A 16,833-nucleotide genomic window follows, 5' to 3' on the forward strand; every position below is an offset into this window, starting at 1 on the left:
TGCCACATCCAGTTTCCCTGTTTGTAAACGAGAGGCCCATGGAATAAATGGGAGACCGTGGCACTGAATCCACTGAGCAACAGGGAGCATACGTTGAGGAGGTCTGGTGTGAACAATATATGATGTATAGGACTGCCTGCAAACCAAAAATTACCTTCTAGGGCAAAGGAGAAGGGGACACATGAAGACTTTTTGTTTGCTTGGATTCTGCAGTGGAATGAGAATCAGATCTCTCAGAACATGTGCAGCAAATGGAAGAATTTATTGTTGCAGAAACTCTCTTAAAAGCTGTAGGAGCCATCCTTACAAAAGTCTAAAGCTGGAGTTTTGACAAATCAGCATTTTTTAACATAAAAAGTTAATTGAAAAATTCCCAGTAATAGTAACAGAGATTACTTTTAGAATGGCATTTTGATGTTGGAGGAAACAATATGACTTGGTGCCTTCATCAAAGCAGCTGTCCTAGTTTGTTCTTAAAAACATATTTAAACCATAAATCTTAAAGCAGCTGATGTATGCTGGGGAGAAAAATTGGTTGAAACTGTGAAGTTAAGCTTGATATTTGAACTGAATGAAATGTAATGTTTTAGAAAATACAAGAGATGGAGGAAAGAAGAATCGTGAAGATAGGTGAATCCATGAAAACTTTTGCAGAGGTTGACCGCCAAGTGATCCCTATCATTGGAAAGTGTCTGGATGAAATAACAAAGGCTGCAGAATCAATTGATCACAAGAATGTAAGTGGTGTTTTGTTTGGATTGTTGAATGTCATCTTTAGTATTGATCAGTTAAATATGGAGACTTAGATCCTGGGTCCAGGCTGCAGCACAAGAGCTTTATAGTCACAGAACTAAACCAAAGAATAGCTGCTGTCCCAAGGTACTTTGGCTGAGGCAGGATGTGCTCAGATTATTTCCCAAATCTATTTAACACCCAGGAATGCCTCTACTGCCACACTTTTTATAATTTTTTTTTTTCTTTTAGGAAAATTCTCTTCTTTTACTAAGAAATTACTTTTTGAAATATTGTCATTGAAAAACAGACTTCTGCACATAACAAGGAAGATGGTGGGCATAATTCCAGATACCTAATTAATAATCATCAATTCTTATTCAGATTGGTTCTATGTATAATAGAAAACTGAATGTTGCAGACATTCTGGTTAGTTTTATAATAATGGAAGTATTTAAAGTATTGGCTACATGAATTATTGTAAACAATTCTGGCAAAATTTCTACTTTTTGTAAAATCTTTCTTTGCAGATTTGAGGTTTGCTAACAATCTGTAAATGAGTTCTTGCAAATCTTTATTTCTGAACATCATTGTAGGAGTAAAAAGAAGCCTTTCTGATAAAAAGGCTGATAAAGAATTTGGTCGAGCTTCCCGATGTACCGTTAGCACAAGGGCAAATATGTTTTCTATTTTGTTTTCAGAATGATCTGCTCCCTTCGTAAATGAAGTCTCTGCTTGCTCTTTCAGCCCTTCTCATGGATCACATTAGTGCTTCAAATACAAACAGCATGTGTCTTGCTGGCTGTTTGAATTTCCCATACATCTTTTTCACTGGAATCTTTTCTGAGCTCTTCAGTGTCCGGAGCCTGGAGACTGCCATTAATTGGCAGCATAAGCCTGAGGCTGAAGATTTGAAATGAATCCACTACTTTCTGCTCAGCAATTGTGCTCTCAGAGAGCAGCAGAGGAAACCAGGGAATCTGAAAATTACTCTTTCAGGGTGGCAGAAGGGGGAGTTGGGGCACGGATTCCCATGTTGGAACAACATACCCTGCTTGAGGTACAGCTTGTGGTGCTGCGTGAGGAAATAGTGTTGGGGAGATTTATATCTAAGCCTACCTTCTGCTTGAATCTTCAAGTGAGGTCTTAGCAAAACACACACAAGGCTTAAGCCAGGTGTTTGAATCACTGTGACTTTTATATTCAAGTTAGTCTCTGTTGCATGCAGATAAGTCAGATTGGTGGCTCATATGCACAGGTATGACATCAGAAAATGGTGGCTTTGATCATCAATAACTAAGAGATCTCCTGTAAACACCATGCTAACAACAATTTATTTAACCAAATCTGTTATATCTGAACAATTACAAAAGATTTAGCGTGTTCTATCTGGAAAACTGTTATGTCCATAAAGGATTCTTTTTTGTTAAATATCAACAAGGATTTCTTTTTCATCTCTGGAGCAATAGTTTCTAACTTTCTTGATTCTGATGAATGTGATATGCTTGTTCTTGCCCTTCTGTAGCATGCAGGTCCTGCCACTTTATAAGGATGGCCATAGGTGCACACAGTAGCAATTTTAAAGCTGTATTTTTTTCTATTTCTAGATAATGTGTTGCTTTTGCCACTAACGCAGAGTGTTACAGCAGACCTTTCCATCTTACCCCTTAACATTCTAAGCAGCAAGTTGGACACTCTTAGGCTACCATAGGGAGAGTTTGTCCTTTCCCTGTTAAGATTCAAATTAAAGTTGTCTCCTGTACTCATCTTTTTCAAGCTTGAAAAATTTTGGATAGGAAAGTCAACTAGATCTATGCTGTAGTCAACTTTGAAAATGAGGTCAGATTCCAGGGGAGTTGAATGCAAGGACAGCTGGTGATAATATAGCTAGTACAATGGTGAGCAAAACCAAGAGCCTGCTGAGCAGGAAGAGTCTTGTGTGAAACTCTGGGCCCACACAGACATGTGTTTCCCAGCTGGGAGGAGATGTCCAGGATCTGGTAATCATAAACAAAAGTACAGTGTCCCCAAACTTGAAATGTGTAAGGTCAGACACCATGGCACTGACCAAGGCAGTGATACATTTGAAGTTCTTATTTAGCTCTTGAAATACTTGGGTTTATTTTCACTTTTTCTAACCAGTGATCACATACAGAGTTACTGAAGAAGGGGAGAGGTTAAATGAAAGCTCTGCTCTTTGCAAAGTAGCTTCAGTTAAGAAACCAGGGCTTTAAATGCAACAACCACAACTACTAGAGAAGATGTATTGGTCAGAAAGAAAGATACAAGGTTAGAGAAAGCACTATTTGTGGTAACTTACCTTGTGTACCAAGCTGCGTGTCTACTCTAGCCGAAAGGAGGTAAGAACCTGCAAGTTCTGCAGCTGTTTTTGCTGTCAGTAAAATATTACTAGTTGATGGTAAGTCATTACTGTTTAAAAAGGAAAACCAAAATAAAAGCAGTAGATCATTGCACTTCATGTAGGTATGTCGGAACTTTTTGATAATCAATTTTCAGCTTTGGGTAGGTTTATGACAAACACTGGTCTATGAAGGTGTGGGTCCTATGGTATCTGTGAACCACTATGATTTCTAGCATCAGAATTGTGTAGTACAATAATAAGGAAGGATGTGTTTCTGTAATGACTTTGAAACTGTGGAAGTGCAGACTGCTAACAGGCTTCTTTTCCACGGCCAGCTCAGTGTTCCTTCCCTCTGTGGATGCTAGCAGGATTCTGGAAGATCACTTTTCTTCCAGGGCCTCTCTTTCATTGGATAGTGTTAGGAACCAGAATGACCTATGGGACAGATGTAATACTTTGTGTAGTCTCTACAGCTTAAATATTACAAAGTTCTGCCTCATGCCCAATTGCAAAATGGCCTGTCAGGTTTAGTCACTAAATTTGCAACCATGTCAATAGGATTGCTTCATGCCCTCACTGAAGTGTATACAATCCCTGCTAATAGCAATGGAAACTGCCAGGGTTTAGCTGGGAATACTGCTTAGCCTCGTGTTTCTAATGCAATTGTAAATATGCTGCTTTTTCATGGCCTCTCTCTAACAACTTGGACAGCACAGAGGTCATGGTGCAAGGGTAAGCTGTAGTGACTGCTAGGTGAACCTCTGCAGAACTTGCTTCAGATGGCTCTAGCAGGAGATAAAATTAATTTGTTACAGACTTCAGAGTTCCTGTTATGACACTATCTCTGTGATATATGGAGCATGCTGGTTATTTTTAGCTCCATTGTAGTGGAAGGATGTTTTGACTAAATGGAAGGAGCACCGTAAAATAAGGAGAAAATGAAAAGCTCAATGCATAGGATAAAATACTATATAGAGTATTTAATGTAGCCTTGGGTATGTATATAGTATCTTCTCTCTTCCTTCTTCATCTTGCTTTCATGACTAGTGTTAAAAATCTCTTCAAATGTTTAGATCTCAGGAAGTTTTAATGTCAAACTAGGATAAGATGATGGAAAGTGTTCTGCCTCCCTAAAAGTTGTGTAGGAATTTCACAGTGCACCCGATAAGGTGAGGGTCTTAAACCGTCATTTTCTTCACAATTCCATGAAGACTTTTGCAAAGCTTTTCCTATAGCTGCGTTTTGCTCCGTTGAGCCTGGCCTCTGGATATGTTTATATCCCACTAGGTTTCTCATGAATCACGTTTCACCTACGGACATAAGCAGAATCTGCAAAATGCCTTCAAAGCAACAAGTTCATCTTTTTTATCTGAACAGGATGGTGATGCTCTTCTCTAGAGACTACTAAGGTATCTGTGCTGTGGCACAGTTTCTCTAATGATCTTAGAAGAAAACCGTTAGAACAGTATAACATAAAAAGCTCTCTTTCCAGGAAGTCAAGTAGATAAGCATTAAAATAGGTTTGGTTTTTTTTCTGAGTCCATTAGATTTAAATGCATTTGGCAAACTGAAATCAAGCTTATGTATAATTGAGTGTGTTTGTAGACCTTTGTTCTTGCTTTATTTTTTCTTTTCCCTCTTTAAAAAAAACCAACCAAACAAAAAAACCCCAAATCCATTGTACACAGTGTACAGCCAGTGTGTTGCTGACTTGCATCTAGCACTCCTAGCAGTACCAAAAGGAAACAGCTTTAATGCCAGTGCGTGGAGTTCCAGCCACTGCCTGCATTGAGGAGTCGGGCTACTTGTGTGACCTTGCACTGCTCAGTTGTTAGGTAAAGCTCATCAGATAAAGTCCTGCTATTCACTGCAACAACTTGTCAACTTGTGGCAGTCTGATCACTCAGGAGCTCCTTTATATAGGAGTATTTATTGGGATTTTCCACTAGTTTGCTTACAGCTGTATGCCCAGCAATTCTACACCTTAAATCTTTGTTATGAGTCACTTAAGTTGTCTGTTCAGTTACTGAAGTATGATTGCTTTTGTAGTCAATATAGTAACCAATAATAAGCTCTTAGTCATTTTCACCAAGTGAAAAAGCCTTTAAAAGATGTTTGTATCAGAACTTTGATTTTTTTGTGTTGGAAACAAAAGAAAGGGAATGAAAACATGGCTAGGTTGTGGTCAGACTCAGCGTTGTGCAGCTCAGTGGAAGGTTGGAGCAAGGAGCCTTGAGTTTACTCTTCCTGAGCATCATCTTTAGTTAACTATAGTGACCTGTGCTTTAATGATAGTTATGGGGTTTTTTATTTTCCTAAATAGACCCTAGTCCTCTGCTTTTTATCTGTTGGTATTTTGAGTAACGACTGGTCTCAGTGATACCTTTGCAAATTGAGCTAGAGTTTCATAATAGGAAAAATGGATTATTTGAGACTAAAACTCACCGGCTTTTTTTTCCCCATTGATTGTTTATTTAGAGATCTACTATGAAACTGAGATTGTAGTGATTTGTGTTCCTAGATGTAATACATTGACTGACATAGGTTGGAAACTTGTTCTGTGTGGGGTGGTTGTTGTGTTCTTAACTGCATTTATCACTTTAGTATCTGGGAGTATTAAATTTTACATGTTAGAATGCCTTGTTTTGGTAGGATCCTATGCTGTGCCTAGGTGGTTTTGTTTAAAGCACCTCATGATAGTGAAAATTGGTCCAAGAAAGTGCCCTCATCTTGAAGCAGAAGGTAGAGAGACTTGTATTGATCCTGGGGACAGAAGGATTTTCATTCCCAGGAATGAGACCAGTCCCTGTAAAGGCTGGTTCCCGCACAGATGAACTTTCTTGTCCTTGTACTGTCTTTCAATTTGATGACAGCCCTCATCTGAGATATTTATTCTTGGACTGGATCTGTCCCATTTCAGGATTCACAGCTGGTAATAGAAGCCTTTAAATCAGGGTTTGAGCCTCCAGGAGATATCGACTTTGAGGACTTCACGCAGCCAATGAAGCGGACAGTCTCGGAATCCAGCCTTTCCAACTCCAGAGGGGAAGGGAAGTCTGAGCCCAAGTTTGGTGGCAAATCCAAGGGCAAGTTATGGCCATTCATCAAGAAAAATAAGGTACTGACTTGCAAACTTGAGCATGGTGCTAGTATGTGTATAGTTAATAACCTCTGTCTTGTCTAGTATTTTTTTAAAGAGGATTTTAGATTCAGAAAGTTAATAAGTGATGTCTTAATATTGTGTTTTGTTGTAGTCTTCTGTTACTTAAGTTTCTTTATATCTTTAAATTTTTTTTCTTGTATAATTTCTTTAATTATGTTGGAGTTTTTATATTAATTTAACTTTAGTTGTCACGTCTCTGCCATGGTCCATTTCTGTTCCTAACTCAGAAAGAATTGTGTACCACTTACCTAGTGCCGTGTGTGCTAACTAACATTGTTACTTTTGGGAAGCTTTAATGTGGCATTACTGTTTTGACACTTCTGAAACTCTCCTTGGCTTTTCATTTGCGTTATCTTTTCAGTCTGTGCACTGGGTTCAGCAGTTGGGTGGCTGGGAACAAGGAATTGCTGCGATTCATTCTTCTTAAGCACAACTAACGGAGCATAACTAACTGAGCAGTTGACTTTTTAAAAGACCACCATATTAACTTATGTATCCATTAAACCTTTTTCATTTCACTGTCATATTTTACACCATAATGCATGGCAGCATTTATCTGGGGTTACCAGAATGTGTCAGGGTGACTTGACTAAATCGGTTTTCAGTAACACTGATGGAAGCCCAGAGTAGCTTCGTTGTTTTGATCTCACCCTTGCTATGACCACTTCTATTAGTTAGAGAGTCAAAAAATCTACCTGTTCAAAATGGATCATTCCTGTTGTGCTGGTATGTGAGAGAACACGGCTGTCTGGTGCTTACATCAGTGTAGCCAGAAAAAAAAACAAACAGGACTAACTCCTGAGCAAATTTATAGAATAATTTGTAAAAGTGAAGTGTGATGCACATTAGAGGTATGATTTGAAAGCAGGAAGGAATGTGGTTTGTTGTTTTCCAGATAATAGAAACGCTACTGGGCACTAAGGTACCTTCCTTATCTGATCCATTTAAATGCAGGTATTTGAAAGCTCTATCCATATGCATTATTCTGAGCTGTCCACAGAGCAGAACAGGGCAATTTATGGGGATAGCGCTGCATGGAAGAGTCTGCATGAGCCTCCTGTCAAAATACTTTGTGTTACTCTTCTGTTGCATCACTTACTAAAACTTCCATTTATCCCATTCTTCATTTAACACAACTTTAAATACTGCTTCCCCCCCCTCTTTTGAACCATGGCCTTTAATATTTTGATTATTTAATTGTTTTTTTCTCTGGATTTCAAATATTGGTTTTGATGCTTATTTTCGTTTTGTGTTTTATCCTTTTATTTTGATTTTTATTCTATCACTTCTCCATCTCTTATACGTAGCTTATGTCCCTTTTAACATCCCCCCATCAGCCCCCTCCTCCTCCCCCTGCCTCTGCCTCACCCTCTGCTGTTCCCAACGGCCCCCAGTCTCCCAAGCAGCAAAAGGAACCCCTCTCCCATCGCTTCAACGAGTTCATGACCTCCAAACCCAAAATCCACTGCTTCAGGAGCCTAAAGCGCGGGGTAAGTTCTCCTCTGGATACCTCTCTCTCTCTCTTTCTTTCTCTTTTCTTTCTTTCTTGCGCTTTTATTGCACGTTCTGTTATGTATAAACTTGTTTTGTTTTGTGAATGAATCCATTGTGTTTTATCATAACATGCAGACAAATCCCAGGAATCCCAACCTATAAAGCCATTTGTAGTCAAAAACCCCACAATGAAACCACAAAAAGTACAGCTGCTGATGGAAATTACTCATTTGTTTTTTAGAGGGAGGAGGAATTGTCCAAAGTATGAAAGGAAGAGCTGAGCATTAAGTAATACTCATGCAGAAGTCAAAGTCATTAATTCAGTAGCCCTGTACATGTCTGTGGCAGAGCGGGTTTGGAGGAGCACCATTCAGAGGTTTAATCTGATCCTGATGCTGCGTGTTGTCTACCTTAATGTGAAAAGCTTTCCTCTCTGCAGCGTGGATTCAGCTCAATATCTGTGTCAGGAGGAGGGGAGTAAATTAGGAGGGATTCTAGAAAACAATTCTCCTGACCTCAGTTGGTGCAAGTTCAGGCATTTTCCTGGAAAGATCTGACATCTCTTGCTGTGGTAGCAGGAAGGTGATGTCCCTGTGTTTTATGGCCAAGTCTGTGCAACGTCTGTTTCAAAGGCTCAGCCTCAATTTGTGCTTCAAGTGCTCCGATGTTAGCTTGCTTAGTAAGTCTGAGCCTTAAGATAAAAACAAAAACCAAAACAGGTGAGATGTGAAAGCTGAGGTGAATCTAGGTGGTAATTAAGTTGTTTATATGGTACATGTGTGCTTTAAACCAGGGCTGCCATGTTGGTGAAAACTGAATTTAATGTTCCCTGCAGCTACCTGTATGTATTAATTACAGTTGGCTCTAAATATTTGGGGCTGACACTTCTCAAGGACCTTAACTGCATCCTGTAGCATGAAGTTTTGATAAGATAGGAAGGTTTGATTTTATTCCTGTAGAGATCCTAAGAAATCCTGCTTCCCAACAAGTTTATCATGTCTGCCATTGGGCCTCGTTGAGCAGATGATGTGCCTTAAATGGCTTTTAAAGTGTCCATAGAGGAATTTAAAGTCCTGCCATGCTCTTTAACTTTTTTCCTAATTAGCTTTAAATTATTTTTCCAGTTTTTACTCTTGACACTTTAAATGTTAACGAAATATCTCCACAAAAATACCGAGTTGAAAAACTATTTGTAATGGCCAGTAATAGCTGCTGTTCTTGCAAACTGTGGAGGAAAGACATTAACTAAAGAGTTTGATAAACGTTATGTGATGAACCATTGCAAAGCTAGGAAAAAAATTTCAAGTTCCCTGTCTCACTTGGCCTTGCAGCCTTCCCTACTATACGTTAGCACACAGAATTGTAGGCCAGCGTGTCTTTTTCTGGGCATTTCCCATTAAGTCCACAAATTTGTTGGCTTCTGAACTAACTTTCACTTCCCAGTAGTATGATGCACACAGTTTAAAGTGATATTCTGTCTGCAAAAGCTTTATCAGTCTAGCATGCGAGCTCTCAAAACTCCATAGTTTTGAGAGATTAGGGTTTGGGGTTTTGCCTGACCAGCAGCTGAGGTGCAGTGTGTTAGATGCTGGTTTATGAGTTGTACAGTGCAGAGAAGCTGAACGCCTCCATGGCTGACCTTGGGGACCTGTCTGGGTCTAGAACAAATTGGACCAATGTTTTGTGACACATCACCCCTGTTAGAAGTGCGGTGTCCCTGTCCCCATTGCTGCTGATAGAGTAGGAAGAATGGCCTGACTTTTCCCAGGTCAACTGCTCTGTTCCTGTCCTTGACATTGGCTGTGGCTGCATTGGTAAACTGATGTTGGAGTGTTTGTGTTGAATTAAATGCTCTCATTGGTGCTCTTCATAAGCAGTAAGTAAAATGGCAGGTCCTTGAGATAAAATTTTCCATTTTTCAAACAAAAATAAGACTTTATCTTCCTAGAAGCTCGCACGTGGCACAGTTGTGCTGAGGAGTTGCTGGCATAGCATGGCTTTGGGTCCTAGGTTAAGGTCCTTAGAATTATTTCCTCCTATAAAAATTACAGGAAGGAGACACAAGTGTTCAGTATTTTGAAACATTTTCTAGACCAGGCTGTAACAGCAGGGAAGTGACTGCTTTAAAAAGCCCAAATTCTGCTCCAGGGACTGCACTGACATTTAGGGCTGAGGGCTGGAGTTGCATAAAAGCAGAGATGATTTCAGTGGGGAACTTCAGCGGCGAGTTACAGAGAATTGAGAACAGTGCTGTAAACAATATTTTGTCTCATCTGGTTGCAGACAGTACATTTTAAAAAAAAAAAAAAAGATGGTTTATACAGAGTGGTTTCCAGTTGTTTACCAGGGAATTGCCATTTAGTGGGATGTTCAGAACCTCAAAAAATCACATTACTTGCGCTTTTCATCGGGGAAGCGGGAAGTTTTGAAGTTGTCCAAAGGCAGATTCTGTAAATGTACCTCCTTCCCGCAGTTGCAGTTTGGCTCAGAGCGTCTTTTCTCAGTGGCTTTTATGGGGAGAAACAGTCTTTCAATTCTGCTTCTGTAGCAGCAGGCCTGGGGGAGGATGTGCGGGTGTGCTAGGGTGTGTGGGTGTCTTGGTGGCACCCACCGTGGCAGAGGGGTGCCTGGCAGTCTGCTTCGTTCCAGGGTAGCAGTGAGATACTTCAGAGAATAAGGTGCTGCTGGAGGTGAGGGTTTGTGCTGCGATCTAGTGCTCCAGTAGTGCCATTCACACAACAGAATAGTGAAAAATAGTGCTGAATATTTCTAACTTGATTTAAAAATACTAGTTTTTAGTTCCATGGGCACTTCACGAGTTTGTATTTCAAATGTACATATTCTTATTTAGTGAGTATTTGGCCGTATAAGCAATTATGACTAATTGTTTTTAATATTTCCTGAAGAGAGGCCATTGTTTTATGTATTAACTATCTGAGAAGTCCAGGTGGGTCTTATGAATCCTGCGTACAGTATTGGTTTGAAGCGTTTTGTGTGAAAGGTGAAATAATTAGAACAATTTCCTATAGTCTTCTCTGAAATCCCTCAAATTTCTGCTGACACGTTCATTAAAAATGTGCAATGAAAGGCTATTGCTAAATCTTCTTTTAAACCTTTCACTATGTTCTCTTTCTATTTCATTTCCTTCCCCCGTTAGCTACCAGGATGTTTGTATGTAAAAACTTTTCCTGCCTGACTCATCTCGCAGAGTTGGAGGCCAGCATTCAGATCATTCTCTTTTATCAGAGGGTCAAATTCAGGCCTCTTGGTTCATCTAGAAATACGGGGTAGGAGAGGCTGCAAAGCTCTGGCACCTTGCTCCGTCTGATTTGAAAACTTGTCAAGTTCCCATTTCGTAGGTCCTTGGTGATTTGTTATACAAATGGTCAGACTAAAAGATCATGAAAATGCCATATGACCTTCAAAAATAAAATAATTTGAACCAGGAAAAAATAAATCAAGAACCACTGCCAAATCCTGTGAATTTATCAGATGAAAAATGAGTGGTTGGCATATGTTTCAGCTGATGTGGTTGATATGACCCACTTTATATTCAGTAGAGCCTGATAATACTGTTAATTCTGCTTTTACCATACTAAGTTTTATAAGACTTCCTTTTCTCAATTCCTCTCCATTCTCCTGCCAAATCCAAAAGCATCTGAATTTTGCTTAGGAGCATAAGCAGTAATGTTACAAATACTGGATTGTGCCGTTACCACAGAAATTAGGAGGACGTAGAAGGAAACTGTCCTCTACACAGAGGAACGTTCAATCTGCACAGAAATACATCAGTGAAGCAACTTTTGGGAAGGTCATGCAGGGAGCCAGCAGGACAGTACAACGTAACGGGTGTTTGGCTTTGGACACTGAATAATTTCTTTTGCTCTGAATATTGTCTCCATGCTGCTGGCTTGTTCAGAGGCAAAATTCCACTCCAGCCGGACACCTTGCTGTAAAGATGGCCACAAGGCATTTTAAGTATTATTTTAGAGTATTTGACCAAATTGTCAAGCAGGTCCTTCCTGGCTTATTGGACCTGTTAACTCCTACAAAATCCAGTGTAACAACTTGTTTATTTCAGAGGAAACTGGATCATACTCCTTTTTCTGCACTGGCTTAAGGAAGATGTGCATGAAAAGGAACTACTAAATGTGAAGTCCAGTAGATATGAAGACCTTAACAGGATAAATACCACCAGCGGAACTGCACGTTGTAATTGATCTTTGAAACATAAGTGAGTGAATGGATTCCCGTACAATTCCTCCATGAAGTCTTTGATACCAGAACATGTCAGGAGAGGCAGTATGTTTTAGTAATTTCCTTATAAAGTTTTGGTTTAGCATCTTATGTTGCATTTAGAAAGAGAAATTATGAAACTAAAGTGGAAAAATCACTGGTGACTGTATAAATGAATTGTATAATTAGTAATGATACGTCCTGTGCCCAGTCTAGTTTTAATTTTGCTTCCAGACCAAAAATCCAATGAATCTTGTTTTCGTGGAAGGAAGCAGATGCCGGAACAATTTACAACAGATGCAAGGTTAATGTAGAGGCGCCAATATGAGTATTGGTGGTCACTGCCAATATGAAATCCTAGACTGTTTTAAAAAAAAAAAAAAAATTTAGGTGCTGACTCTTGTCAGTGTCTATGGTTTTCTAATCACATTTTTGTATTTTCCTCAAAGCTTCCTTCTTCTAACCCCAACAGCAGAAATGTCCATTGTAGAAAATACTGTAAAGCCATTACAGCACTTGTCATGGATCAGAACTAGAAGAGGAGGAGGGAAAAAAGTCTTTTACATAGTTTTGGAGTGCTGTTTCTAATAACTTTTTTAAAAGGCAGTATAAAAGTAGTAGAACACTTAAAATCAGCTCTGTCTCTTTAGGGAAGTTAAAGCCAGAAGAGTACAAAAAATGAGGAACCACTTACATAAGTCATAATTTCATTTATGCTTGCTCTGCTTTTTCTAATTCCATTTTGAGGACAAAGAAGACTCTGTATTCTGCTAGTTGATATTAATTTTGTGTTCTTTTGTTTTATTGCTATAGCGGCAGTAACATCAGCACCTTTATTTAAAGAGCAATACTTCTGAACTAACAAAATCCAGGGGTAGAACTTACACCTTTGAATTGCTGTGCTGTGCCGACTTGCCTTTCCTCTCTTTCCTTGGAGACTGGGTTGCGACGGAGCGGAGAGGATGGGTCTGGGAGCTGGGACGCAGATAATGCTGTCATTACCCAAGTTCCAGCCTCTGGGTGGTTCCATAAGGCCTACGGAGGGACTTTTGTGGTTTCCTTTTTAGGGGAAGTTGTTGACTTCATTACAATGTGATTTTTACTTCCATTGCACCAGTTAATGTTTTCCCTTATCATCCCGTCTTGCCTTTGTGATGTAGTGTGCAGTCTTCTCCCTCCACACTTAGCTGTTGGTCTGCCAGGGCGATCAGTACTTTGTTGTTCTGTGAGCATGCAGAAACAGCAAACAAAATACACCACCTGTCTCGTACCTGCTCTGTTCTCTGCCCCTGGGAATACTTGTTATTGCTAAAGTGTCTAAATCTGTGCCAAGAGCAGGATTTTTTGGTGGGTGGGGTCATTAAAGCCATGTTTCATTCTAGCACAGAGGGAGATGTTTTCTGACCTTGTGTGTTTAAGCTAGCATTTAAAAATACGGTGTTTTCTGATTTTTGTGAGAATACTAAACTCTTAATATTCGCCTAGTTTCTAGGAAGCTTCCACTTTGCACGTAAAGGCTAGTTGAATGCCAAGCTGTCTTTTGCTGTAGAAGCAGTAAACACAGAGGTGCGATGCTCGTCTCCAGTGTAACGGATGTGTGTTTTCTCTTGCTGACTCACCAGCAGACACAGTCTTTGTATATTCACAAAGAACTCATGAAGAGGACTTTAGGGACACCCACGTGTGCCATTGAGGCTAGGGAATATGTTGTAAGTCCGTGTATGGTGTGATCAGCCCATACCGTTGCTACACAGTCGCTAACCCCACTTACAACGCTGTTAGAGTGTGCTGTGGAAATGTGCTTTGTAAAAGATAAAAGGAGAATTTGGTGGGAGGCAAGTTGCAGCTTTCTGTGTTATGTGCAGGAAAGATATGTCTGCTAGTCCTGGAAATGCTGAAATTGGCACAATTAAAGTAGCTGGACCTGTGAAATTCAGAGTAAGTACTACAAGCAGGTTCCATGCATTTATTCTAAATGATTTTGAATGCAGTCTTGACCATCACGAGCCAATCCCTGATTTACAGCAGTGCAGTGACACGTTCTGTGCCATGTCGTGGAGCGCTCCATAGAGCTTTCTCAAGCTTCCCTGAACTCTCTGCAATGATGATAGTTCATGGAATCAAGACACGTGACCTCTAAATCTGATACCCGGATAAAACAGAGTATGGGGAGATTGTTACAGGACCACTAAGAAAGAAAATTGCCTCTTGGTTGTATGGAAGTCCAATCATTTATTTCAACCCTGTTTTCTGTAAGTGAGGTTAGTGTCCGTGACTGTCCAATAACACATGGACTTGCTGGCTTTCATGCTTTTCTCATGTGTTATTGAAGCTTGTGGCTCGTAGGCTCTTCATTTTTTCCCTGCAAGACTAAGCTAGACTTGTTTTAAATCGACAGCTTGAAACAGATTTGCTCATTTTGAAGAAAAGTAATTTATTGAATCACTTGGAGGAAAAAATGCCCCTGTTTTCCCAGGAGCTGTGAGCAAGTTTCTAGCTGTGAAAACCCAGCAGAATGGGCAAAAGTAGTTATTTAGCGTTTAATGCAGATTTATTTTCAGTCTGCTTATATTTGTTTCTAGAAACTGAATCACTGTCATGTAAAATTATGAATACATTTCAGAAATGGAAAACTGTGAATATGACTTATTTCAGCATTTCATTGTTTCCAGTCTATGATCTGCTTTGCTATTTTTACTGGTTATAACAATCCCTGATGTACTATTTGGAAATTAATAAGTTCTCTATCTTTGTCATACTTAACAGCATAAGAATTCGGCATACAGTGTCTGTAATCCTTTTCAAATTTGCTGAATTTACAGCAAAAGAATAGTCTTGATGCAGATGATTGTTCGCAGTTGTATAGTGCCTTTAGAGTGAGTAGTGTTTAGAAACTAGCGCATGTAGCATACATTTGTGCCTTTTATAGAGTGCTTCATAGGTAAATATTTATTCTGCACCATGAGTCTTGTCTGTATATATGTACAAGGATCTCAATTTGTGCTGATCATGTCTATGCTAAAGTTCACAGGAGTGCTAAAGCAATTACGCAAACAAAAGCTGCCTATGCTGAATTTCTTCAGCAGTGTATTTTAGCTCATTCTTTCTCCTTCTTGTATGATTATTCTCTCAAATGGATTGGGTTTGTTTGCTTTTTTAATGGCCTCGTAGCTGAGAGAGTGAATTTCTTCATTGCGCTGTGATTATTATCATGTGTTTACTTCCTAATGGACTGAACTTCAGAGGGAAGTTTAACTGCTGCGTTCTCACTGAATGCATCAGTTCAAATGGAGTATTTCACTATTTATTGCAAAGCCATATGTTTTCCTTGAATGGTTGGCATGTATTACTGTACAAATTCTGGTAACTAATGGTAATTGTTATTTTTGAAAAATGTCTGTTTCTTAAATCATGCTGTCAAAAACATTGTAGGCGTGGAGCCACCTTTATTTCTTTTAAATCCAATCCTAAAGAACTGTGCTTTTGCTGAAAATGGAGCAACTGTTTGAGAGCATCATCTTCAGGAGCTGTTGGTAGTAAAATAACGGAGAACTCTTGAATGGAAAGAGGTTCCGAAGTCTCACAGTACAGATCACTGTCTGGAGTGAGAGGTGTTTTCCAACTTCCATGTTTCAGCTATCTTTAACACCGAGGATGTGCAGTTACGCACTTCCAAGTTTGTTGCGTAGTTTTGAGCATTTCACAGAACTGTCCCCAAAGAGCTGGTCGGACGGGCACAGTGCAGATTGCTGGAGGAGGCTGGGTGTCGTTTGGATTCTCCCTTTAAAATCTGGCTTTATATCTTGAATAGCAGCGAGCTTGTACTCCTTGGCACAGAACAGAAAGGCGTTTGTAGCACTCTTATTTTCCCTGTCTCCTGGAAAACCTGTAGAATTGGAGCTGTCCTAATGTCTTGCAACACTGGAAGGGGCTTTGGTAATTTTGGTGGTCGGCTGCCTGGGCACATTTCTTAATCTGGCAGTTCCCAAGGCTCTCCAGCGCTGTTGTGAGCTGCGTTTGCAAGTGATGTGGGGCAGAGGCATACTGCTGTGTAGGCTCCTTCAGTGTACCCTTCACTTCTTAGTCTTACTTTCCCAGAGTAACTAGAAGATAATGTTTTGGCTCTGTACCAGGAAATGTGGTAACTTTTGAAGAATTAGATCATTTAAGGAGCTTGAACAATGTCTTACCATGCTGTCATAGAATTAATTTGGTGTAAAGAGGAGAGATTTCCCCCCCCCCCCCCCCCCCCCTTTTCAGTCCTGACCTTGTCTGACTGTGTATGGCCAAAGTACGTTTGAGACTGAGCATTTGTCTTTGAATTGTACAAGAACATGAAATGACTTTACGTGACTGCCTGGACAGCATTGTATGGAATCGACAGGGATATTTCAGGGATGTTGTCCTTTAGACATAGGCCGGAGAGCTAGGAAATCACTGGAGATCCCATCGTGCTTTTTGGTGCTAGAGGCCAAGTGCCGTACCTTACCTCTTCACTGAGGTTTGGCTAGATGTTATCGCCCTTGCATAAAGGGGCTGATGCTCGTGACTGCATTTCAGCATGTTTTTGATCGAAGGTTGCATACCCTTGCCAGGTCTGAGGGTTTTTTCCACTTCAGAGATGTTACTGTAATGCGAAAAATCACGGTTGTTGTAGCCGCTGTAAATAAAGCAATCTGAGTCAGACTTTTGCCTGCAGTACTAAAGCACGTGCGTAGAGGTACAACACTTCTCCATTTCTGTTTTTGGCGAGGAAACGGCAGCTGATTGATAACGCTGGCCCATCTTGTGAACTTTTGCACAGATCTGTTAGTGTTACCCATTTTGCCTTCCAACAGCAAGGGGA

General features: G+C 40.0%; 1 protein-coding gene across 25 annotated transcripts in view; it reads left to right on the top strand.

The window, feature by feature from the left end:
- FNBP1 (formin binding protein 1) overlaps positions 1-16,833 on the top strand; it is a 101,584-nt gene that overhangs the window by 67,933 nt on the left and 16,818 nt on the right. For 8 of the 25 annotated variants that reach the window (XM_075772259.1, XM_075772260.1, XM_075772264.1 and 5 more), the window contains exons 8-10: positions 591-737; positions 6,015-6,212; positions 7,565-7,747. In XM_075772259.1, the coding sequence (XP_075628374.1) occupies positions 591-737; positions 6,015-6,212; positions 7,565-7,747 (528 nt within the window). Of the gene's footprint in view, positions 1-590; positions 738-6,014; positions 6,213-7,152; positions 7,180-7,564; positions 7,748-13,612; positions 13,697-16,833 lie in introns of all 25 variants that reach the window. The other 17 variants (XM_075772269.1, XM_075772261.1, XM_075772263.1 and 14 more) reach the window with 5 other exon arrangements.

Source organism: Balearica regulorum, chromosome 20 (assembly GCF_011004875.1).
Source record: "Balearica regulorum gibbericeps isolate bBalReg1 chromosome 20, bBalReg1.pri, whole genome shotgun sequence".
NCBI classification, from domain to species: domain Eukaryota; kingdom Metazoa; phylum Chordata; class Aves; order Gruiformes; family Gruidae; genus Balearica; species Balearica regulorum.